Raw genomic sequence first — 26,388 nt, 5'->3', positions numbered from 1 at the left:
CATCACCCCAGCTGCCCCCGGGGGCCCCTGCGTGGACGGGCTGGGGCAGGGCCCTCCGGGAGCAGCTCTGACCGCCCATTTCACTCCACGTCCCGCTTCCTCCGCACCAGGAATCGGCCCGCTGGCTTGGGACATCCCCTGCCGCCGAGAAGCGGGCGGGGGCCGCGGGGCCGGTGCCCTTTAAGCGGGCGGCCACGGCGGGATCCAGGGAGCCGCCCACTGCCCTGTCCTCCCCCCCAGGGATCCTCCCCCCCAGGGATCCTCCCCCGAAGGGCGCGGCGGCCGGTGCGCAGCCCGGGCCGCTCACGGCGGGCGCCGATCGGGCGCGGGGAGTGCTGGACAGAGGCCGGGCCGGGCTGGACAGAGGCCGGGCCGGGCGGGGCGGGGCCGGGCGGGACCGGGCTGGCGGGCGGGCCATGGCCTTGGTCTTGGCCGCGGCTCCCTGCTAGGGGGAGGGGAAGGATCGGGGCTGGTGCCGCAGCCCGGTGACAGATGGCCGAAGGGAACGGCGCAGACAGCCGCCCTGCTGGCCCCGGGTCCCAGCCGAGGGATCCTGGAGACAGCCTGGAAACGCAGCCCGGTGGCTGGAGGGGGGCCCCCTTGGGAGTCACCGATGGGAATGCAGGTAATGTGCCAGGCCGGAGAGGGGGGTGGGCAGGGGTGGGGTAGGAGGGCCCCGTCTCTGGAGCTAGGGGCAAGCTCGCTCTTGGGGCGCGCCCCTGCCTCAGGGCCTGCCCCCTGACACCCCAGTGCTCTTCCCAAGCAGAGCTCGGGGAGGGGGAGGGGCTGCCACCTGTCTCGGCTGCTCGCCTTTGCTCGGGCCTGGAGGACGGGACTGAAGTCGCTGGCTGGCTGGCCCGGGGCCTCCAGCGGCAAAGCTGGGCCCTTCTCCTTCGGGGCACTGCAGGCAAGCAGGGTGAGGCCGGAGGCGCCAAGGAGGGAATGTGCTGTGCCAGCCTCAGAGGACTAAAAATGGCAGCTGTGGTTGCTGTCATCGACCAGGCTCAGACCAGTCAAATTCCAGACCTGCCTGGTGTAGTGGAATTAATGGGGTTCAAGGCTGTGACAGTGGGCCTGGCCCATCAGGGCATCTCTGCGCCTCTGTGTTCTCCCCTGAGCAATGGGGCTGTGTAAAAGCTCCACAGGGACTTGGTGACTCCTCACCAGCAGACAGGCTCCTTCCCTGACAGAGCTGAAGTTTCCTGAGGCAGGGGCTGTTTCATTTGTGCCTTTGTATCCTGGGGCCTCCCTGAGGACCTGGAGCTAGCCACGGGATGTGGTGGGGGGAGGCCCGGACCTGGGCTCTGGAAAAGCTGAGTTCAGATTCTGCCTCACACACGAGTTGCATGACCCCTGAGCTGTCTCGACCAGGGTCCTTTTCTGGCTGTTAATAGACCCTTCTTCCCAGGGTTGCTGGGAGGATGAGCGTACTTATTGGTCATGGATTGGGAATCTTCTGCCTCTTTATCAGAGTTGTTGGGCACATTCCTCAAGCACTGCAGAAATGGGGAGCATGTAGGAATGCAGCGAATGTTAGGGGCAGGTGAGAACAGAGCGGAGAGAAAGCAGGCGTTCTCGTCATAGGAAGCTCCCTTTTCGTGGGAGGATGAAGGGGTGGAGGATGGTTAGGAGGCACGGGCTCTAGCCCTTGCTCTGTCACCAGTTGTCTGCGTGAGCTTGTGCAGGTCACTTCCCTTCTCTGGGCCTCAGTTTCCCCGTTGGCCCCTTCCAGCTCTGCCCTTCTAGGTACGTCTCTGCCATCTTCAGTTGTTCACCTCTGATTCAGACAGGTGGAAGCCTCAGGAGGTTGGGAGTTGACGAAGCCGGACTGGGCGACCTTCGGGCCACTGGTTTCCCTTTCTCTCCCTCAGAAGTGAGGAGGTGGGACTAGATGGTCAATAATCATGGATGCCTCCCAGTTCTGCATTCATTATGACTCTGGGGTCCTGCAGGATACTATGTTTCCCTGAGGCTCAGTTTCCTCAACTGTGAAATGGGAGGATTTGACTAGATCAGAGTTCCTCTCCTGCCGTAGATCTCTTTGGCAGTCTGAGCAGTCCTAGAGATCCTTTCCAAGTACCATGTTTTTAAACACATAAAATAACTCATAAAGTATTACAAAAGAAATCAATTATATCGGAATATAATTATTAAAAACGTTCCTGGATTCCAGGTTATGAATCCCTGGATAAGATAATTGCTAAAGTCTCTTCCTGTTCTTAATCTATAATCCTATTTAATGGATTTATGTTTTCAAATGCAAAAAAAAGAAAAGGAAGAAGAAATCAGCATAATTGATCAGTACATTGAAAAAGGCTGCACATATGTGTGACGTGCCCAGTCATGGACTTCTGCTCCTGCAGAGGGACTCTGTGGGCTGGGAGAGTCTCATGTCTGAGCTCTTTGTAATTTTGTAACTTTCACTTCTGATTTTTTTTGTTCTCTATTTCCATCCTTGGAGTCATTATCTCTGATTCCCTTGGCTCTGCTGACTTCACTCTGCATCAGTGCATAGAAGTCTTCCATGCTTCTCTGTGTTCATCACATCCCGCATTTCTTACAGGACAATGATGTTCCACTGCATTCATGAACCACAATTTTCTTACTCCTTTTTTTTTCCTTTGTGACGTGTTGGTAGATTTTATGTTTTTCTTTCAGTTTTATTTAGTCCACCTCACAGCAGAGAGCTTTAGTTTGTGTTCTGATCAGGTCCTTTTGAGAAGAGATTAGGGGGGATGAACATTGGTTTAGGGATGAGGGGTGTTCTGGTGACTGCGCCTCTCTGGTGAGGAAACTCCCATTGGCAACTTCTCCACCATTTGGAGTCTTAGAGAATTGCCCCAAACATGAAAGTGTAGATGTTTTGTCCCCGGTCACACAGCTAGTATGTATTAGAGTCAGGACCTAAGCTGTCCTGGCTTCTTGCCCAGCTCTCTGGTCATGAGGCTTTACCACCTCCCCCTGAATTGGAAAATGCAATTCAATTCAGCAGTCATTATTAAACAGCAGCTGTGTGTCAGGTTTTGTGTTATGTGCTGGGGTAACCACACCAATAATTTAAAAAACAAAACAACAAACCAGTCCTGGCCTTCAGGAAATTTATATGAGGGAGAAGGGAGCAGCATGGATGCAGTTAAACAAACACAAAATTCATACGGAGTAACTGGGAAACCTCGATGACAGTGGAGGAGGGGCAGGAGAATAAGGGACAGGAAGGATCCTGTAGAAGGATGCCTTGAGCTGAGCTTGGGATTCCAAGAAGTAGAGGAGAGGAGGGAGATCTTCCAGATGGCGGGAGATGGCGTGGAAGACCTGGAGAAGCGAGCTTTGAAGGCCTCCATTTGGATCCCCTGCCTTTATTCTATTTATTTTATTATTATATATTATTATAATATATGGTGTAACATTATATGTAATATTATTATAGTATTATACATTATTCTATTTATTTTCTTATTATAAGCCCAGAAAGGTTAAGTGAATTTCCTGTGCACACACAGCATGATAACGGTCTAGGCCTGTGCTCATCATGGCAGTCTTCACAGGCCTCAGTGGTGGTTGTGCACAAGAAAGAATGGACTTCTCGTTCCTCCAGAGGGTAGAATTAGGACCCAGTGGGTGGGGATTAGAGGGGTCAGGTTTCCGGTTGGGGCTCTGTTAATCAAGTTCTTCTTTTGTTAACTTGTTGCTTCCTTCAGGGTGAAATCTCTTTGGGAAGACGGCTGGTTTCCATGCCGCCTGGGGCTTAGCGTGACTGACCCCTGCTGCAGTTCACGCCTCGGCCTCAGATTCTAGCCAGTTAATTCTCTCTAGGCATAACTAAGTCAGCCCTCCTCCCAGCCTCCCACAACCCAGCCGAGGCCCAGGTCCATCTGGCCTTTTAAATCCCCCACTGACATATTAGATGAGAGAGAATGGGTTAACTAAGAAGGGGTGAGGATGGACTCTTTGGGGCCCCTTCCAACATTTCTGCTGGTGCCGTCAGTTCAGTCTTCCCAGTCACCACCCCTGGGAGAGCCGGGGATGGAACAAAGGGTGAGGCCAATGATGAGGCCAGGATGCTCGGACTTCCACCTTTCGCCGGAAGAATGGGCTGCCTTGGTTAGTTTTTGCAGTAACCCAGGCATGAAGGCCTGAGGGCCTTGGCTAGGGCAGTGGAGGATCATGGGAGCATCACTTTTGAGCTGGAATGACTCCAGAGGGGTCATTTTACACACGTAGAAACTGAGACCCAGAGACCTTTGGTGTCTTGTCCAAGGTCACATAGGCGGTAATCAGCACAACTAGCATTTGAATTCAGGTCCTCAGACAGTCCTCAGGGAGGGCGAGTGAATTGGAATGGAAAGGTGGAGATGCCATTGTGAGGGCAGGGTTGGTGACCATTCACTGGGATGAAGGCAGTTATTGAAGTGCTGAGCTTTCTAGCCTTTGGGGGACAAGCTCTAATCCCCCTTCCTCAGCTAACAGAAGCCCCCTCTCTCCAGTGCAGGTCCTAATCTGAAGGAGTGGCTGCGGGAACAGTTCTGTGACCACCCCATCGAGCACTGTGAGGACACGCGCCTGCATGACGCGGCCTACGTGGGCGACCTGCAGACCATCCGCAGTCTGCTGCAGGAGGAAAGCTTCCAGAGGTGAGCGCTGTCCTCTCTTTCCTGTGAGCCCCAGATGGGACTTCCCTCCGTGCCCTCTCCCTCCCCAGACCCTTGAATGATGCTTCCCAGAGCTTGCCAAAGGCCAGGACTGGGGCTTTGTCAGAAGAGCAAGGCAGAGCAGGGAACTGACTAGAGTGATGGAGAGATGTGGGTTCTGATCCTGCCTGTTATCTACCAGCCCTGTGACCCTCAGCAAGCCTCTGAGCTTCCCAAAGCTCTCTAAGATTACAAATTACAGTTGACAACCTGCATTGATGAGTGAGTTTGCACACCAGGAGTTCCCACCCCTATGAGATCACATGTCCTTGGCATGTGTTAGCCACCTGATATAGAGCTGGAAGGGGCCTGAGAGGTTATCTGTTCCAACACGTCTTACAGATGAGGAAACTGAGGTCCAAAGAAGCTGAATTCCTTGCCCACACATAGCTAGTAAGAATCAGAAGCAGGATTTGAACTTAGATCTTCTTGACTCCAAGTGTGGTTTTCTGTTGATTACATCACTAATTATGCCACCTAGTCCTGAAACCCACGAAAGGAAGTATCGTAAGATTTCACATCTGGAGCTGGAGGGACGCCAGAGAGGGCATCAATTTACAGATGAGGAAACTGAGGCTCAGAGAAGGCTGGGTGACGCTGAGAGTATTGGCATACCAAGTCTTGATCTCACCTTACACCTAAGCATAAAGATGGGGTGATTCCACTTGCATATAAATCCTTGTTCTCGGGTGTGGAGGGGCCGGCTACTCTGACACATGAGCAGCGCCTAAAGGATGCAGGAGGGGGTGCCCTCCGGGCTGGAGGGCCATGAGCTAGCCTGTGTGAAGGCACTGAGGAGGGGGGCAGAGGCTAAAGTTAAAGTGTGTACGGGAGAGTGCTGTGAATTCAGCTTGGCAGGCAGACTGGAGATGGATTGGGGAGGGCTTTAAATACCAGCTCGGGGTCTTGTGTTTGACCCTAGAAGTACGAGGAGCCACGGAAGATTTTGAGCAGGACAATCAAATGAATGCCTAGGGTGTTTTAGAAAGATTATTTTATTGGAAACAGAGAGGATGCCCGTCCACTGGGGAATGGCCGAACAAGTTGTGGTATATGAATGTAATAGAATACTATTGTGCTGTAAGAAATGATGAGCAGGCAGATGTCAGAAAAACCTGGAAAGACTCGTATGGTCTGATGCTGAGTGAAGTGAGCAGAACCAAGAGAACGTTGTACACAGTAACGACCACGTCGTGTGATGACTAATACGGACAGACTTAGCCCTTCCCAGCAACACAAGGATCTAAGACATCTCCAGAGGCCTCGTGATGGAAAATACTATCCACATCCAGAGAAAGAACTATGGAGTTTGAACAAAGATCAAAGCAGACTATTTTTACTTCCCTCCTCTCTCTCTCTCTCTCTCTCTCCCTCTCTCTCTCTCTCTCTCCCTCTCTCTCTCTCTGTCTTTGGTCTGTGTTTTCTTTTGCAGCTTGACTAATATAGAAATGTTTTGCATGACCTCACATGTATGACCTATGTCCAATTGCTTGCCTTCTCAAGGAGAGGGGATGGAGGGAAGGGAGAGAATTTGGAACTCAAAATTTTAAAAAAAATGCATGTTAAAATGTTTTTTTACTTGTAATTGGGAAAAAATAAAAGATTTTAAGAAGAATTTTTGAAAGATTATTTTGGTAGCTGTGTGGAGGATGGATTGGAGGGGGAGAGACTAGAAGGAAGCTTGGAGACCCATTTATCAGTTGCCTGTATTGAGTCTTGTATTGTTCACATGCCCCAGTCTCCTGATCTAGTCTTACGCTGGAAGTCTCCATTGGGCAATGGTCGCGCCTTGCAGCCCTTCTGTCCTCTCCTTTCCCCAAGCATGGAGAAAATAGATGTTTTGTAAGTAGTTGAAACATGGAGCTGGAAGGAACCTTAGAAATAAACCAATCCAATGCCCCCATTTTACAGATGAGGAAACTGAGGTTTAGAGAGGAGAAGGGATTTTTCTCAAGGTCACACACTGATTAATTCAGAGATAATTCAAACCCAGTTGCATATAAATTCCTGGAATGCCAGAGAGTTTCATTTTTGTCTTTGGATATTTAGCTTTTAGTACAATACCTGGCACTCGGTGCAAAATAAATGTGGATTGAACTGAATTAAATTTTGATTTCAAATAAATTATTCTCTCTGCTCTACCTCAACTGTCACAACATTTTTTTACAGATGAGGAAACTGAGGCCAAGAAGCGTTAAGTGACTTTTCTTGTGATGAGGTTACACAGTTTAATTGAAGGATTGCCAGGTGGCCCATTCTAATGGCCAGTCTCGCAAGCTGCTTCCTAGACGGCGACTTAGGGATTCCATCTCCTGTCCTCATTGATTGTTGCATATTCCTTCATCATGGGTGACATCAGTGTTTAAAGGGCAGAGCTCAATCTGAGAGGGGTGGTCATCACACAGCCCTGCCAAAGGGATTAGTCTCCCATAACGATAGGATATGAGCCCAGGCCAAAGTCAACTCCGGAGAGCTTTGGCTGCAGCTGGAGCTGGACGCCACATAACCGAAAAGGAAGACCTACCTGTGAAACCGAAGCTTTTGTGCTTTTCTCTCCGAGTGTTTGCTTTTCCCCATTTGTGCCCCTCAGAATCAGGCTGGGAGGTGCTTTGGTTGCTGTTGGCCTGGCCTCTGGAAGGGGAAGAGGGGGTGGATCTTATCTTGGTCCTCCCACTAACCTGCCGTGTGACCTCTGGTCCACAGGGTTCTTCTCTGTAAAATGAAGGGGTCAGACTGGAGAGGGCCATTTCCAGGGCTGGGGTCCAGTGTCCATTTCAGGGGGTCACTGCTTTGATTTGAGAAACTCCTGATTGGATCTTTTATTCCTACTTATCACAAGGAAGATTACTGATGAGTTTGTCAATAAAATGTGAGAAAGGACAGAAGGGTCAAGAGCTCTCCTGGCCCCAGCTTTCCTCACTTGCCTACTATGTATCACGAAGATTTTTTCCATCCCCAGACCTTGCTCTCAGCCACTGTTCACTCTTGTGAGTGATTAGCGCTGAGCCATGCCAGGGTAGGAGGAAGGAGGGGCAGTGTAGAAGAGGGTAGACAAAGGGTGCTCTCCCATCACTAGTTGAAAAAAACTCTGGACTCTGGGTCAGTGAAGTGACTGTAGGCCAGTAATTCATCCTTCGTTTGCTTCAATTTCCCCAGCTCCAAAATTATGCACAAGTATTTGCTTTTCATGTTGTACCTTGTGGCCCAGGGATCTCTGGAAGAGACTCAGGGTTAACGGAATTGACTAGCAGCATTACCTTGATCTAGTCACTTCACTCTCTGTGCCTGTTTCCTTATCTATAAAATATTGGGGCCTGGGGCCCATGGGCCTCTAGAAGAGACTCTGGGCTCTCATGGACTACGTGCCATCTAAGGAACTTTATCCAAACTGATTATTTTTCCTTCCTTCATCTCATCAAACCCACTTGGATTATTCTAAGAAATCTCTAAGATAAAAATGAGGTATAGCTCATGATGAAGATGGCCTTAAATGAGGGTGACCAGGTCCCCAGATCCTTCACAAGTGGAAGTCTGAACTGAGTCCTAAGGGACTTAGACTTAGCCTTAGAGCCTAAGGGCGCTAAGGTTCAATCTTGGGTTGAATCCTGGCTACCATTTACTATCTGTGTGAATTGGGTCAAGTTTTTATGCTCTCTGAGTCCCAGATTCCTAATCTCGGACATGAGGGGCTTGGAGAGGATGCCTTTGGAGGTTCCTTCTCTCTCCCAATCTGTGCTCGTCTGGGACTGCGGTAGAGACAAGAAGGGAGATATTCTAGTCATGGGCAGCTCCTTATACAAACACAAATAGTCGGAAGATGAAATATGTACAGAGCATAGCAAATAGGTCAGCCTGGCTGGAACAGAGAGTGTGGGAGGATAGAAAGACAGTTTGGAGCGAGACTCTGAAAGACTCTAAATCCCAAATAGAGGATTTCGTGTTTTATCCTAGAGGCAATAGGAAAGTCGCTTTATCTCTCTGAGGGAGCCTCCCTCAGTTTCCTCTTTTTTAAAGATGATCCCTAAAATCCCCTCCAGCCCTGGTTGATGTCCCATCCCTGACTTGTCACACCATAGCTTCTTTGCCTCTTTTCAAACCTTAAGGGTAGATCCGATGTTAGTATCTATAAAAACAAGACTCAGTTTCCTTATCTGTCAAATGGTGAGATAGCAGAATTAGGCAATCATTAAAGTTTTTCTTACTCTGACTGAGTTCATTATGCCTGGAACTCATTTATGTCTATGTCTTTGTCTGTTTCTAACCCACAGCCATGTCTTTGTTCAGTCTGTTTCCATTTAAAGACGAATTCATCTGCCTCATCTACTTTTAGGGCTCACTCCAAGACAGCTAAACTTTCTGCTTCTGCTCTCTTCTCAGCCGGATCAACGAGAAATCAGTCTGGTGCTGTGGCTGGCTTCCTTGTACCCCACTGCGCATCGCGGCCACTGCAGGCCATGGGAACTGTGTGGATTTCTTGATTCAGAAGGGGGCTGAGATTGACCTTGTGGATGTGAAGGGACAGACTGCCTTATATGTGGCAGTGGTGAACGGGCATCTGGAATGTGCCCAGATCCTCCTGGAAGCTGGAGCCGACCCCAATGGCAGCCGACATCACCGTAGCACCCCAGTGTACCATGCCTCCCGGGTGGGGAGAGCTGACATTCTGAAGGAGCTGATCAGGTAAGTGAGGGCAATGAGACAGATGCTATGGCTGTGATGATCCTTATTGTCCAGAGAAGGAAACTGAGGCACAGACAAGCTCAGTGACTTGCCAAGGTACATATAGCAATTAAGTGTCAGAAGCGGGATTTGAACCCAGATCTCTCCTAACTTCTAATGGTTCTGTGAATCTCCTAATTCAAGGTAGCCCAAGCAGAGTCTAATGAGACCGGACCAGTAATCAGCACTCCCTGTCCCTGAGGACAGCCTTGTGAGCCATGGTCACTGACCCCATCTCTGTGACTTATAATCCCCATGGCTTATACTTTGTGTGGTCCTGCACCCCGTTAGAGGATATAACAACAATAACAGTAACAATATTTATTGAACATCTACTGTGTGCCAGGCACTGTGCTAAGCACTTTACAAATCCTCACAATCACCCTGGGGAGTGGGGGCTATTATTATCTTCATTTACAGTTGAGGAAACTGAGGCAAACAGAGGTTAAGTGACTTGCCCAAAATCACAGAGCTAAGGATCTGAGGCAGGATGTGAACTCAGGTCTTCCTGACTCCAGGCCCCAAAATCCAAGTTGACTGGAAACTTTGAACTGACGGAGGATGCCGCTTTCAGCAGCTCTGCCTTCCCCAGAGAATCAGACTGAAAAATCGTCCTGACCTCCTGACATGACCTCCACTAAAATGATGTGAATGACATTTAACATCAGGCTCTAGGTTGGTGTCACAGTAGAGAGAGCAATGGGCTTGGAGTTAGGAAGACTCATCTTCTTGAGTTCAAATCCAGCCTCAGACACTTCCTAGCTGTGTGACCCTGGGCAAGTCACTTCACCCTGTTGGCCTCAGTTTCCTCATCTGTCAAATGAGCGGGAGAAGAAGATGACAAACCACTGCAGCACCTTTGCCAAGAAAACCCCAAGTGGGGTCACAGAGAGTTTCACACGACTAAAAGGTCTCGACAACAGCGACAAAGGTTGGTGTAATGGGAAGGGCGTTCCCACCTCTGCCCTCTGCCCCTGCTTCACTCTGCAAGCATGACCAAGTCATTGAGTGTCCCTGAGCCTCAGTTTCCTCATCTGTAAAATGAAGAAGTTGGACCAGACAGCACCCAAGGTCCTTTCCAAAGAGCAGAGTCTGCCGAGAACATATTTTATTCTAGGTAAGGGGTTTCATGGGATCAGAGCTTTGGAGCCGGAAGGGGCGTTCAAGGCCCCTGTGCATGCTTTCAGGGCATAATTAGTGAATACTCAGAATGAGCAGGCGCCCAGGCTGTTTAACTGAAAAGCAGAGACTCTAGACGTGGAGCACATCCGGACTCTGGCCCCTCCCCTGTGTGGGACTTTGGACAAGTCCCTCATTTCTCAGGACTTCCATTGCTCTGGGTAAAGTGAAGGGGCTGGACCAGCCGGCCCCTGAAATCCTGGGCTGCCCTCAGGCAGGTCACCTTCCTTCTCAGCCTGGGCGCCACCTCTGTAAGAGAAGGGGTTTGGACTGGCTGGCTGATCTAAGTCCAAGGTCCTAGAATCCCTCCGGCCTCAGTTTCTCCATCAATAAAATGGAAGGGTATTGAGAGATGATCTCTAAGGTCCCATTTACCTCCAAATCTGTGATCCTTTGACCCCCGTGTTCCCCTCTCCAGTTAGGCCCATGCTCCTGTGATCTCTTGCCATCTCCCCTTTCCATCAGGTGGGGCCAGGTTCTGATCTGTCCCCATCGTTCTTGAAGTTGGCTCAGCGGGATTGCAGGGCTATAGCTTAAAGCTCCCCTCCCCAATTGCCTCGGAATAATAATATTAACACAAGGCTCTATAACAAGTGGTGTTTCTGTGCATGCGTGAGCAGCATTGATTTATACGGTTCTCCCCAGCCCGTTTGCCAGCAATATTAAATGCAAGAGGGGAATTTTGGAAAATAGTCAGGACTAAAATGAACTGGCCCCCATCCAGTACCTTTTTATGAGGGGATGAAGGGATGTCTCTCCCACAGCTAAGCCAATACCAGATTGTCATGTTGCCCAAAAATACAAGTATCTTGGAAGGTCCTTCGCTTTGAACCAGCTACGAGGAGGCAGTCTGAAACCACCCCCCCTCCTTTTTTCCTTTAGCGAGGCTTTGCGCAGGTCTCCTTTTGAAAATGCGTTTAATATGTGAAGTGAATAGAGAGATTTCTGTTTGTTTGTTTTGAGTGTCTAACAAATAATAGTTTAGAATGTTATTTAAGGTTTCTATGGACAGAAGCGAGGTTGGTTTTGAATCCGAGGGCCTGGATTCGAATCCCAGCTTGGACACTTAGAGCCTACGTGACCCATGGCAAGTTGCTTCGCCCTTCTGGGCTCAAACTTCCTTATCTCTAAAATGGTGTTGGATTAGGTGACCTTCGAGGTCCCTTCTGACTCTGGGACTCGAAGGTCACCTAATCCGACACACAAATCACTGTGAGAACACAAGGAACAGGCAGCCGTGCCCGGGCAGGGTCCAAGAGTGAAGACCACGCCTGCGTTTTAACACAGCCACTTTGTGTTTACCCAGATGAATAGGGGTAGGGGCTGGGGGCTGAGGGCTGACCGGCTTTAATAAGCAATGCCTGGCAGCTGTGCTTGCAAACTCCTTGGTCTCCTGAAGGGGAAGCGTTTCTGGAATAGGCTTTGAGTAGTGCAGAAGAGATCATAAAAGTGGATTGCATTCTGGAACTTGGCTTCACCACTCCCATCCCCCACGCCTCACAAAAGCCCAAATCGAAAAGAAACAAAAATCTCTTTTTACGTGCGTGCTGAGCCTCTGAAGCCCTCATGCTATGTCTTCCCTGCAAGCACACACACATGCATGCACACGTGTGCACATGCACACACACACGTCTGGTGTTATCAGTCTGCCTCTCCTTCATGCCGCCATTTGCTTTTACAAAGGCAATCCAGAGAACAAGATTTAAAAACAAAAGCCACACTCTGGTCCTGCTTGGCCTGTCTAGCCTTTACCTTTGCCATCATTGTTGTATTTGCTTGGTGCTTGAAGACAGGGCTTAGCTTCTGCCCTGTGAGTGCTTGGAATGGCTCACCCAGGGACGCGTGGCGCCTTGCTTCCCTCCTCCAGCGGTCAGCATCTGCACAGTTTGGGATGGAGAGGAAGGACACCTAATCCACGCACTTTCCATGTGTGTGCCTCAGCGGCTGAATGGTCTGAGTATGGCCGTGAGCCTTGGGATGGGACTCAGGGTCTTAGCTCGGCTCCTTCCCTAGCTGTGGGCAAGCTCTGTCTCCATCCATAAAATGGAGACAATCACCTCAGGTTGTGTGTGCCCCAGGCGAGAGCAGTAGCATCAGCCTCAGAGAGGAGCAGAGTCAGAGATGGGGGGAGCCCAGAGTGCAGCGCTGAAGCTCTCCCCCTGACCTCCAGGAGGGCCAATTGGTCTTCCTGTCCCCAGGCATCTCACATGCTTCCTCACGTCCTGCCAAAATACGCCTCTCTGAAAATCCTCCCAATTGCTCTTAGGTCTTCTCCGGCTTCTGTATGACAGTCTCTCAGGCACCGAAAGACAGCCGTCAAGCCGCCCCTAAGTCTTCTCTCCTCCAGCATAAACATTCCCAGTTCCTTTGATGGGACCCAATGAACTCATCCAGAAACAGTGCGTCTCATGGAATTAACTCCAAATGCTACAACTCAGCTAGTCAGTCAAGAAGCATTTATTAGGCACCTACTATGTGCCAGGCACTGTGCTAAGTGCTGGGGATGAAAAAATAGGCAGATAAGAGGTATGGTGGATAGAGCTGTGGACTTGGACTTAGGAAGAGCTGAGTTCAAATTCAGCCTCAGACACTGAACTAGCTGTGAGGCCCTGGGTAAGTCACTTAGGTTCTCTCAACCAGTTTCCTCTCCTGGAAAATTAGGATAATCATAGCTCCTACCTTGCTGGGTTGTTGTGAGGATCCAATGAGATAATATATGTGAATTATTTTGTGAAGCTTAAAATGCTATGTGAGTGCTAGGCACTATTGCTATTATTGTTTCTGATGATAATAATGGTAATGAAAAGCAGTTCGGTTCTCCAGGAGCTCACAGCCTAATAGGGGAGAGAGCACATAATGACCAGCAAACAAGACTTAAAGGGGGTAAATTGGGGGTAATCTCAGGGGAAGGTACTGAGCTGAAGGAGGACTGGGAAAGGCTCTTTGCATATTTTTTTGTTTCAGTTTTGTTGGTCGGTTGAGTTGTGTCTGACCCTTTGTGACCCCATTTGGGGTTCTCTTGGCAGAGATCCTGGAGCGGTTTGCCATTTCCTTCTCCAGCTCATTTTATAGATGAGGAAACTGAAGCAAACAGGGTTAAGTGACTTATCCAGGGTCACACAGCTAGTAAGTGTCTGAGGCCGAATTTGAACTCATGAACTCTTTCTGACTCCAGACCCCTCACTCTCTCCACTGCTGAGACCCGAAGAAAGTCAGAGGCAGAAATGGGGGAGGAGAGAGCTCCAGGCAAACGCTCAGAGGTAGGAGACAGAATTTCAGCAAGAGGCCATTGTCACTGGAGCCCAGAGTCCTGTCTACGGAGGGAGTGAGGTGCTAGAGGACAAGAAAGGTGGGCTTTAACAGCCACACAAGATTGTCGGTTTGATCCTGAAGGGAATAGGGCACCACTAAAGTTTACTGAATGAGTTGTAGTGACACAGTCAGACCTTGCAGGAAGATCCACTCTGGCAGATGTGAGGAGGAGGCATGGCAGTGGGGAAAGGTAAGGCAGGGAAGCCCTCCAGTGGCTCCTGAACCAGAACAGGTGGGAGGTGATGAGAGCCTGCCCAGAGGTTGGGGCAGTGTCAGAGGAGGGAAGAGAGGCTGTAGGAGGAATCTTATGAAGGTGAAGACTGCAGGCCTTGGCTTCTGATTGCATCTGGTGGTGAGAGTGAGGATCAGGTGAGGGTGGCATCTGGGCTGTGCCACTCAGGGACTGGGGCTCTTGATAGTAGGAAGGAAGTGAAGAAGAGGAAAGTGTGGGAGGGGAAAGCTAATGAGTGTGACATGGCCAGGAGGTGAGTGGAGGTGTGAGACTGGAGGTCAGAGAAAAGTTAGGGCTGGACAAACGAATCTGAGAATCATCTGCACAGAGATGATCATGAAATCCATGGGAGCTGGGTAGATCACCACGCAAGATAGTGTGGAGGGAGAGGAGAAGAGAGCAGGGCCCAGGCAAGAGCCCCAACCTTCTGCGTTGTTAGGCTTCTCTTTGTCAAAGCAATGACTTAAAAATTGTGATTTATGTTCTTGAAGACACATTGTTTGCCGTGGCTAATAGCAATCATATGTCATCCCCGACTGGTTCTCTTTCCCAGGAGACTGATCACAGATTCATTCATTTAGTATGGCTATATCCAAAGTGGATTGAGGCCAGAGTCAACCAAAATGGCTCCTGTGGCCCTTGACCAACATGGCAGCCTTGCTAGTGGTAGTAGTGAGGAGTGTGGATGAGGGTTGATGTGAAGATGGCTTTGTCGCTTGGGTTCATGTCCTTGGCAGAAGTGTCTCCATTGGGCACGTGAGTATGTCTGACCTTGCTTCTGCTTCTCATGTAGGTATGGGGCAGATGTGGACGTCAGCCCCTCCCTGGCTCCTGGGGCGCCTCCCCCTGCTTCCCGACGCCTCACTTCCCTGGTGGTCTGTCCATTGTACATCAGTGCAGCCTACCACAACCTCCAATGCTTCAAGCTGCTTCTTCAAGCTGGAGCCAACCCTGATTTCAACTGCCACGGCCCTGTCAATGTCCAGGGCTTCTGCAGGGGCTCCCCTGTCTGTGTGATGGACGCCGTTCTGCGTCATGGCTGCGAGGCTGCGTTTGTCAGCCTGCTGGTTGACTTTGGCGCCAACCTGAATCTGGTGAAGTGGGAAGCCTTGAATGCTGAGTCAAGAGGCAGAGTGAAAGTGAACCCAGAAGCTCTGCAGGTTTTCAAAGAAGCCAGGAGTAAGTGCAATGAGCTTAAGACCTGCTGTTACCTTTATATCCATTCATTTATTGAACACCTACTGTGTGCATACTGTGCCAGGTGCTGGGATTAAAAAAATATGTATGTATGTATGTATGTATACACACACACACACACACACACACACACACACACACCCCACAGACCCTGTCGTCAAGGGGTTGCAATCTCCTAGTTGGAGAATGGAGGATGGGAAAAGATGTATTCACATATAACCATGATACAAAGTGAAGTAAGATAAATCAATTCAATCCAGCCAGCATCTACTGTATATACTGACCACTGTGCTGGGTCAGATCAATGCAAGGGACCATTCCAGCTAAAACACAAGGACAAATTTAAGGAGGGAGACACTAAGGAAGGAAAGGCAGGATGCTAGCAGAGATAGGGGTAGGGGCAAAGTTCATCTCAAATAGTGGATGGCATGAACAAAGCCACAAAGAAGGAGGAAAGTGGGAGGAGAATGGGAAATGGGGAACCACCCAATTGGCTGGAATATAGAGTACATGATGAGGAGAAATGTGAGAGAAAGCTAGAAAAGGAGGCACACAGAGAGAGCATCCTCCTGCCCCATATAATCAGGCATCTGTCTGACCAGGGAGCCCTGGGCTACTCATTGGTCAGAGTGTGTCATATAGAACTGGCCCCGTACCCAGCACGTCGCTGCTCTGTACCTATCTTCTTGACAAGCCACCCAGCCTGTGTATCCTCACCCCAACCCCTTGCTTGCAACGTTGACCTCTGGAAATAGTAACTGAATGAATACCACTATTTCTGGAAAAGATGGCTCAGTTTCCATATGGCTCCCTTCACCATCTTTGTGACTTCTCAGACCAAAACACCCCGGTTCTGTGGCCTCCACTCCCTTGTCCATGGTTTTCTCTCTTGCTAACAAATGGGATCCAGGCTCTGTCCTTGAGGAGCTTACATTCTATTGGCAGGATGGATGTGTTTGTCCCAAAGTACGTACAACATTATACAAGTAAGCTTCAGTGCTCATGAGCACATTAGTCTCTGGGGTGATCCAGAATAGCTATAAGGGGGTGGGCCCTCAGCTGTTCTTTGAAGGATGCCAAGGATTCTAGGGAACAGAGCTGAAGAAGGGGTGCTTTCCAAGCATGGGGGGCAATTTGTGCAAAAACTCAGAGGTGGAAGACAGATGTCATGTCTTGAACTCCAAAGACCTCTTTCTGCTCCAGCCTTCAGCTGCGCACGACCGTACTCACACATTGGATGCCACCCTGTTAGCACTGAGCCCCCTTCCAACATATGGATCTTTGGAATTCCTCGATGACCCCAGCTCTCTCTCTCACACCCAAGTCATCCTCTGTCCTTACCAGAACCTCTGGTTTCTTGGCCCGTCGCTGTTCTTTCAATCTCCTCTGTGGTTTCTCTTCCTTTCATTGCATTCCTTAGCCCCATAGCCGGCGGGCCAGCTCATCTGTCGCGCTAGCTAGGACTGCCCCAGCATCCTTTGCCCTGCTGTCCTAACACCATTCTTGGCCTGTGAGGGACACTTCACCCTCCCACACCACCCACTAGCTTTTTCCTTTGCTCTTGCTGTGGGTTGCTGAGGCATTAAAAAAAAGAAAACCCTCACACATCTTCTCTGCCTTTACTCCAAATGTGTTAATTAGCTTCAGCTACACCTGGTCTGCCTTTATTGCCTCCCTACCTCATTTCCCCCAGCACCTCTTCTCTTCTGTGGCCTGTCCTCCTCACTCTGTAGCTCCAAGCGACTCAAATCCAGTACCAGTCACTGAGAAGACTAAGGTGATGTAACATGACTCTCTCCACTCTCCTCCTCTGGTCCTAAAGTCACAGCAGCATCTTCTTCTCCTCTTCCTTCTTCCCTCTGCTCACAGAAGGAGAGTTAAGTTAGCCCTGGTCCTCCTCAAGGCGAATTTCTCTCTACCTGTCCAGCCTCCTGCTTTAGCAATCACACCCTCTCTCTCACTCATCTTCCACCTCTTTAATTACTTGGTTCCTACCCATCCTTTCAAACCCAACTCAGATGCCATTTTCTCATCCATTAGCTGAGAACAGCTTCCCAGCCAGGCCTTAGTAGCATGGTTTGGGGAAGTCCAGTGACTTGCCCAAGGTTATACAGATCCTAAGTCCAGAGGCAGGCCTCAAACCAGGTCCCCCAATCCCAAATCCGTGATTCTTTTCACTGACCCAGCTTATTCCACGAAGGCAGGGCCGTGTCTTCTCTAAACTTTGAATCCCCCCTAGCATCTAGCAATAAATAATAATAATAATATGTGTAATAAATGTGCATTAATAAATAATAAAATAAAAATGTTTACTGACTGAATGGTCTATAGAGGATCTTGAATGCCAGGATTGGCATTATATAATTGAACATGGAGGCAATAAATACGATTTTCTTTATAAGACAACACCACCAAAGCAAAGTTGGAAATTGAAAAGAAATTCATTCTTCGTTGGGCCCAGGACGCTCGCGGGGAATCTCCACGAGGCCTTCTCACTCCAGCCCTAAGGATTGAGGAGGCAGGGAGGGGGTGCTTGCCACAATTTCTGCACTTTCTGGAGAGGTCTACCTATTCAGCTGCCTTTTTTTGTCCCCCAAATCTAAAGTCTTCTGTGGAAGTGGTCTCCTTCGCCAAAACATGTTTGTTTTTCTAAATTATTTTTAAAATTTTCAGTTCCCAGTTCTCTCCCTCCTTCCAACCCCTTCCCTACCCTAATTCTATTATTTCTACAAGGTCTCTCTGAACTGCTGTGCACGGAAGCCTTCCTTAATTGCAGCTCCTTTGGTAAGAGGTGTGTGAGGATGCCCCTGGTCGGGCTGGTTGACCTTTGCAGTGGTCAGGACCAAGGCTGTTCCTCAGGTAAATAAGGTTGCTGGGCTGACCCTAGAGGCTCCCATTTGTTTGTGCCTCATTTACTGCGCAAGGGATTCTTCTTTGCCTTGGCTGATAGGGCTGTGATCACTCGCCCAAGAGGAGGCCATTAATTCCACTTAACTGAAATCCTTGGGTTTTAGGTGAGCCCAAGGTATTATGTGTATTTGCAAGGCAGCAAGGGCGTTTCTTGACAAATATTCTACAAGTCCAATTAGCTCCTTTAGATTCTCACCTCGGTTCCCCTCCCCCTCCAGTCATTAGAATCCATTTGGCTTTTTTTGGAATAAGAACCAGATTCCTCAATGGTTTCCTCCTAGATGGTAGAACATGGGCCACACTGTACAAGTGAAGTATATCCGCAGGGTCGTAGAGTAAGGAGGAGGAAACTGAGGCACAGAGCACTGAGGCTGACAGCAAGAGGCCTCCCTTCTCATTCTGACCAAGATGCAAAGCTCTCCTATGATCATTGGTGATTTACTTTGTAGCTTTTTTACTACAATGATAACAGTGGCGATAATACCACATACTCCATACTTCTATGACCTCACCAGCATTGGTTTTCCCTCCTTTGATACAGATTGCAGCCCCCTAGATCCACTCCTACCTCATAGCTCGGTTGTTAGTCTTCTAAGGTTTATATTGTTGATGAATTCATCCTAGTGCACGCCCTTTCTGGACTTGGTGAGGCTGGACCTTGGAGAAGACCATAGGATCTATATCATTGGATCTTTGCGTGAAGCCTTCCTGGCTCGGCCAGGCCTTCCAGAATATGCATCTCTTTGATGTAGATTTTCTTCCATTCCATGATGGGGGACTGGAGGGTGACTTTAATAATAATAATCATATTTAGTATATTTAGTGCTTTACATGAATTATCTTATGTTATCCTAATAACAACCCCTGAGAGGTAGTTGCTATTGTTATCTTCATTTTCCAGATGAGGAACTGAGGCAAAGGGGGTGAAGTGACTTGCCCAGGGTCACACAGCTAGTAAGTGTCTGAAGCTGGATTTGAACTCAGGTCTCCCTGACTCCTGTTCTAGCTCTCTTTCTGCTACCATGACCCATTGGACTTTAGTGCTACAACAATAACAGTCTTATGCAACAATATATTCACAAAGAAACCTTGAAGAAATGGCTATCTTCCCAGTGCCTGGCACATAGTAGGTGCTTAATAAATGCTCCTTGATGGGTTGATTGAGTCGTGAGTATTTGTTTGTGGAAATAAAGGGACTCAGGATGGTGATACATGATTATGCAATGCCACCAGAAATTACAGAGGAGTCATCTTTGGGTGGGCCAGACAACCAGAGGGAATCTCTGGGAAGCTGGCGTCCCCTGGCGCAACACCCGGCACTCTCCACAGACACACACATGCACACACACACACCCACACACACAGAGGCACTGGCTCACAGATGCCCAGGGCTCCTCTCTGCTCTCCTGCTCCTGATCTGCAGGATTCTCTCACACTTCTCTTGTCTCTGGCTCTGAATGCACCAATGTATTACTCCAAGAAGCCCCATGAGAAATGAGCTGGATTCTCTTCCACAAACCACTTTTCCCTTGAAATTCCATTTTATTTTCCGTTCAAAATTCTCTCCCTCTGTCTTCCCCGCCTCTGCCCCACCCACTGAGAAGCAAGAAAAACAAAGCCCATTACAGAAACGTATAGTCATACTGAATAAATTCCTGCATTAACCATGTTTGGAAGAAAGAAAGGAGAGAGAGAGAGAGAGAGAGAGAGAAACTTAAGAAATATCTCACATAGTTGTTGGTAAAAAAAAAAGGAGAAAGAAAGAAGAAAAGAAAGAAAGAAAGAAGGAGGAAGGGAGGGAGGAAAGAAGGAAGGAAGGAAAGAAAAAATAGAAAAGAAGGGAGGGAAGGGGAAGCGAAAGCAGCAATATGCTTCAGCCTTTACTCTGAGCCCTTCAGTGCTCTCGTGGGAGGTGGGTAACATACTTCATCACAAATCCTTTGGAATTGTGGTTTGTCATGGCACGGTTCAGAGTTCTTCAGTCTTTCAAAGATTTTTAAGACTCCATTTCTGACTCACACAGGATGAAAAACTTTCAAAGTAAAGGAGACCTAGTGGAAGACAGTGGAGCCCTGTGAAAACAAGCCTGGTCCCTGGGTCCTCCCTGGCGCCTCGTCTCCTGCAATTGTCCCGAAGACACTTTCAGGAGCCTCCGACCTCATATTCTTGTTCCATTATTAATAGTCATTTTCTCCCATCAGCCATAGTCCACAGAACATTGCATATAGAACAAATACTAACAGGTTAAAGATTTGTCCTCAGACCATTCTATCTGAGCTGCATTAAAAAAAAAAGATTAATGATAATAAAATAATCATCACTTATCAGTATTATTATTAATAATAATTAAAATAATTGTTAAAATCAAGTATATGTATATTGATATATTATGTACAAATATATTGCTAGATTGTGTCCATGTTAATTTTGACAAGCAGCTTTCACAGTGGCTAGACACTCGAGAGTAAGCATCTAACTTGTAATCAGTAAGACTCGTCTAGATGGCAGCTAGATGGCACCATAGTGCATAGAGCACAAGTCAGAAAGACTCCTTTTTCTGAGTTCAAATCCAGCCTCCAACATTTACTAGCTGTGTGACCCTGGGCAAGTCGCTTAACCCTGTTTGCCTCAGTTTCCTCATCTGTAAAATGAGCTGGAGAAGGACGTGCTAAACCACTCCAGTGTGTCTGCCAAGAGAACCCCACGTGGGATCACAGAGAGTCAGAGACGAGTGACAATGAGTGAACAGCAGTAAGACTTGGGTTCGAGGGCTGCCTCTGCCGTTTCCTAACTGTATGACTCTGGAACAGCCGCTGCTCCCTTCTGAGGCTCAGGTTGCAGTCTGTGTTCAGGGGTGATGACAACTAAAATTAGGGGTAGGAACACAGCGAAAATACTAACAGTCAGAATAATAAACACTGTCAAAGGGAGGAGAAGGTGATCCAAACCAGGGAATTCCGAAACTTGGGGAGGTGGGATGAGGATTCCGTTCCAGGCCCAGATTTAAACCTGCAGAAGCAAATACAGGATTCCATCAGTTTTTCTTTTCCTTTGACCAGCCCAGTGCCTCAGTCAGTCAGCAAGTGTTCATTAAGTGCTCACTGTGTGCCCAGCACTGCTGTAACACTCAGGGTACAAATGAAGGACAGAACAGCCCATGCCTTCAAGGAGCTCGCATTCTCGTATCTCGCCTTGGTTCTGCCCGGGAAGCTCCCCGGGGTGGGGCTGTGGCTCCAAGAGCTGGGAGGCCAGGGCTGCTCCATGCCTGGATTCCGTCGCATGGAGCTGCTTCAGATGAGTGACTTTTTCTCTTTCCTCTTCCTCCTCTCTAGGTGCCCCCAGGACCTTGCTGTGCTTGTGCCGGGTGTCTGTGAGGAGGGCTCTCGGCAAGGGTCGGCTGTACCTTATACCCTCTCTCCCCCTGCCTGATGCCATCAAGCAGTTTTTACTTCATGAGCAGAGTTAAGATGCAGGCGTGATTACGGGGATGCTTCTCAAGGATGAAAGCAGGTGACCTAAGAACCAAATTGGTGTCTATTCATTGCTCTCCATCTTGCATCCTGAACTGTTAAGAAATATTCCAAGCAGCTGCTGGTAAAGAGGTTGCCTTGGTTAGAACTGATGTTAACCAGCTGGGTGCTTTTGTCAATCTGCTGTATTTTGTGAAGGATCTCTCAATTGACTTTGATCTAGCCTTGGCTTATTTTCAATGGTGGGGCTATTGCTATATTTTCTTTTCCTTTGATATCCCTATGTGGAATTTTCGTAGCTGAGATGTTACAACCACCTGCATATAATCAAAATCGGGGATGGAATGTGTATCAAGGGTATAGGTCAGGTTCCAGAGGTCAGCTGATGCCTCCATAAGGATAGTGCAATTAGCAGCCTCATGGCATATGTGCTTCTGTATATATATTTATATTTCTAAAGTGAAATATTTACTTCAATATCTGATGGATGCAAATAATTAATTTTGGGAAAATACATTTAACTGAAGGTAAATGTTAGTCAACAAGCATTTATTAAATACCTACTATGGACAAGACCCTGTGCTAAGTATTGGGAATACAAAAAAGGCAAAGACATTGTCTTTGCCCTCAAGGCACTCATATCCTAATGGGAGAGATAACATGGAGGATGTAGGCAGAATAGGTCAAAGGTCATTTTAGAGGGGAGGACTTGGGGCCTATTGATGGCCACTGTCCTCTATTGAGAGATTAGCTGGCATTTGGTATTTAGAGGTATGATATTTCACAAAATCACAGAATTTGATAGTGGTCCAGAACCTCAGTGGTCACCTCATGGGTCATCTAACCCAAACCTGAAAGGAACCCCTACTATCACATACTCAACCAATATGGATATTTGTCTGCTCACATAGTCATCTACACACACAGTGGAATTGCTTATAATGGCTGCCAAAGATGTCATGGCCCAGATTAAGGGAGACAAAGGTCCAGAAGAAGGAAGATTATATTTTCCTTAAACTCAGCCCTGCTCACATCCAATATGGAATATTGGGTTCAGTTTTTGGGGAAATATTTTAGGAACAAGATGGACAGAGTGGGGAAGACTCAAGGGAGGGTAACCAAGATGGAAAGGGCGTTGAGTTCCATGCCATCTGATGACTATTTTAAGGAATTGGGGATGGTCAGCCTGGAAAAGAGAAGCCTTAGGCAGGACATGCAAATGGTCTTCAAGTATTTGAACAGCTACCACATGGAAGAAACAACCGTCCTATTCTCTTTGTCCAAAGAAGGCATAATAGGTAGTAGTCGGTGAGGCAAATTTATGGGAAACTTTGTAAGAAATGCAGCTGTTCCAAAGTGGAAGGGACTACATGGAAGGGAGAAAGCTCTCTTACCAGAGGTCTTCATGCACTGTCGCAATGGCCCCCTTTGGGGTGATGTTAAATGGCTTTCCTTTTCAGATGAGGTTGGATTAAACAGCATCTCCAGTCCCTTTACACTCTGACACTTTTCCTTCTGCAGTCCTTCTTTTCCTCCCTTAGTGAGTCAGACTAACTAGCTTCCTTTGGTCACTTCTTATGTCCTTTCTCAACTCTATCTATGTCAGGTTAAGCCTTGACCTTGATCTCCCCTGAATCCATACTTGGAGTAGTCACAAATACTGAAATATCAGTCCAGGTACGAGAGCCTAGAATGCCTCCCAATTTCTCCATTTTCCATCTCCTAGATGAAGCAGCTTTCACAAAAGGATGGGTCAGTTTCAGAGGCTACAACCAAACAAATGAACCAATGTTTAAGCACTTATTAAGCACCTACTGTATACAAGGCATTGTGCTAAGTGTTGGGGATATAGAGACGCCAAAATGAAACGATGCCTGCCCTCTAGGACTTTACATTATGTAAGGATTATCCAATATGCATCAGTCTACAGGTGGAAGAAGTGTTATACCAACAGCATTCACTGCCATCACATACAGGACAATCAGTCAAGGAATAAGCTTTGATTAAGCACCTACTATGTGTCAGTGTTAGGGATGAAAAAGCAAAGGTGAAAGTCTTTGTTCTCAAGGAGCAGCTGTTTTATTGAGGGGGAGGGAGAGATAAAAGGCCTAATGCTCTGTTGCAAAAACACTAAATACAGCCTTGGTCATTTCAGCCAGATCTGTGGATGCTTCCAAATGCCTAAATGTTTCGTGCTAGACACGTATCCTTCTGGAGAATTGATTGCATTTGTATTTTGGCTCTGCCATCTTGGTGCCTCTGGACTCTAGGGTCCTGAGAGACAAGCTCACAGAATCCTCCTGACTCTGGAGCTGGTAGGGACCTCTAAGATCTTCTACTAGGGCCAGGGGGAAAACTGAGGCTCAGAGGAGCGAAGAGAGTTGCCCAGAGTCACACAGTATCCTGATAATGACACTTCTATAGTACTTTCAGGTACTGTTTACAAAGTACTTTGTATACATTGGCCCATGTGATTATCACATCAGCCCATTAAGGTCTATAGATAGTACAGGGGGCACTTAGGTTTCACATATGAGGAAATTGAAGTTCAGAGAACATAAATGAACTGCTTAAGGTCACACCAGGAGCACGTGTCAGGGCAGGATCTGAACACAAGCCTTTCTCACTCTGAATCCCAAAGTCAAGCATCCTACTTTTTTGGGTTTGTTGATGAGAAGATTCTTGCTCAAGGATGGGCTGGCTGGTTGACTTCAGACGTCCTTTCCAGCTTTGCGATCCTGTGATTCTCTGACCTCCATTGTTGTCCACGGATTCTCAGGTATCCTGGTATCCTTGGATATCTGAGTCTCTGAGGCTGGGACTGCTTAGCACGAAAGCAAGTGGTGATTTATTCAATCAATTCAATGAGAGAAAAAAAATCAGTCAAACCAGTTGTTCGATTGAATTGGTCAGTTCAGGTGGAAAACTAGAGCCACTTATAATTAAATCCTAGGCCATTGGCCCAAAGTCACACAGCCTCCCTACACCACAGTAGCCTCCTCTGAGGTCCTTTCTACCCTGATATCTATGGTCTTACCTTGGGATTAGCTTAATTTAATGAAAATTTATTAAGTGCCTCCAATACAAGTACAAGGAGTTCACCTTCAGAGGAGTATGGGATGCTTGAGGGCAGGGACTGGACCATTTTATTTTTGTCATATCCCCAGCACCTGGCACAATGATTGGCACATTGTAGGCACTTAATAAATTCTCATGGATTAATTAAAAATGCAGTGGTGCTGTGGTAATGGAGTACAAAGCTATAAACAAAACCACCCCTGCCTCCAAGGAGTTTACATTCTACTGTACTCTTCCGGTTTGAAATCTGACTCTGTGGCCCTGGAGCCATTACTCAATAAAATGCTCTTGGTCCATCATAAGCAGGTATGGAAAGATGGAACCACAGCGGACATTAATAGTTGTCCATCTTCCCTTCCCCCCATCTCATTTTCCAAAGGAAGAAATTGAGTTTAAGAGAGAGGAAATGACTTGCCCAAGGTACTGTAGGGTGGGATTTGAACCTAGGTCCTCTGTCTGCAGATCCAGAGCTCTTCTTTCCATACAGTCATTTAAGAGCTGCAGAAATTGGGTCAAACAGAGCCATCAGGACTGTGCAGGATCATGGCTTAGAAGCCCAGCGTTCTTTCTGGGAGACCCTGTTCTTCTCTTCCCAGCTCAGAGGCTGCCTCTCCAGGAAGCTCCACCAGCACTCTTCCTTGGAGTTACTTTATGTTTACTTTGTCTATATCTTATCTTAATTATCTGTGTTCTTATTTCCTTGTGTGAATGTAAACTCCTCAAAGACAGGAGCTCCTTTTTTCTTTATTTTATTTTTCTTTTTTTCCGTATCTCCATTGCCTAGCACCATGCCTAGCAACAGTAGGTGATAAATAAATTTTTGCTCAATGAATGATTGGATTTTCAGCAAGGACAGAGGAAGAAGAGAGATTCAATCAGTTGAACTCATTTAAAAGCAAGATACAGAGGGTAAATTTTGAGGTGATCCAGGGCCGTGGCTCACTCATTGCCAGGTTCCCAAGTTTAATTTCTGGGTTCTCAAGGAAAGTGTTGTGAGGGCCCTTCTCTCAGCCTAGCCCCTTGTCACATATCTTGGGCCCCTCTTCTTTTCATGGACACCTCGGGTTTTCCATAAGCGTCTGAATTTCCCAGTAAATGAATTGTGAGGCAGGGAAGGCCCCATGCTCTCCTGTTCCACACTGAGCAAATAAACTGGAAACCATTAAAAATTTGCTGGTAGACACACATCCTCGTTTGTCATGGCTGTGAATGATGTCATCTGAAGGGAGAGAGGTTTCAGAGGCCTGGGAGGAGCCTGAGTGAATTGGCCATATATCAGAGACCCAGGAGAGACAGAGCCCTGAGTGCCTGCGTCGGCTCAGTTGGGCCACTGACCCGTCACCTCGAGGGGCAGCTGGAGACTTTTCTGAGCACATTCTTGAGATGGCACTATGTATTGGGCAACGATGGGGATGCTTGGAATTCAAGTTCTGCAAACTTGGGGTTTCACTGTGGTTGATTCATGGAAAAGGGCACAGCTAGCTTCATTATAGCATATAATTACATAGTGGTTAGGGAGCCAGCCCCAAAGTCAGGAATTCCTAAGCTCCGGTCCCATTTCTGACATATACAGGGCTGGGTGACGCTGGGCCAGTCCCCTAGC

At 47.9% G+C, this 26,388-nt stretch overlaps 1 protein-coding gene across 1 annotated transcript; it reads left to right on the top strand.

The window, feature by feature from the left end:
- The first annotated feature begins 492 nt into the window (after positions 1-492).
- Positions 493-26,388, top strand: ASB1 (ankyrin repeat and SOCS box containing 1). Its single transcript, XM_027858315.1, has 5 exons — positions 493-625; positions 4,490-4,631; positions 9,066-9,368; positions 14,924-15,309; positions 21,570-26,388. The coding sequence occupies exons 1-5, from the start codon at positions 493-495 to the stop codon at positions 21,701-21,703; spliced, it is 1,098 nt and encodes a 365-aa protein (XP_027714116.1). The 3' UTR covers positions 21,704-26,388.

Source organism: Vombatus ursinus, unplaced genomic scaffold (assembly GCF_900497805.2).
Source record: "Vombatus ursinus unplaced genomic scaffold, bare-nosed wombat genome assembly UNPS02012901.1, whole genome shotgun sequence".
NCBI classification, from domain to species: Eukaryota; Metazoa; Chordata; class Mammalia; order Diprotodontia; family Vombatidae; genus Vombatus; species Vombatus ursinus.
Note: the sequence above shows the minus strand (reverse complement) of the source record. Positions and strands in the feature narration are given on the sequence as shown.

Coding starts and splice junctions, on each gene's coding strand:
- ASB1 (XM_027858315.1), top strand. CDS start 493: ATGGCCGAAGGGAACGGCGCAGACAGCCGCCCTGCTGGCCCCGGGTCC. Junction 626..4,489: donor AGTCACCGATGGGAATGCAG/GTAATGTGCCAG, acceptor TCTCCAGTGCAG/GTCCTAATCTGAAGGAGTGG. Junction 9,369..14,923: donor ATTCTGAAGGAGCTGATCAG/GTAAGTGAGGGC, acceptor CTTCTCATGTAG/GTATGGGGCAGATGTGGACG.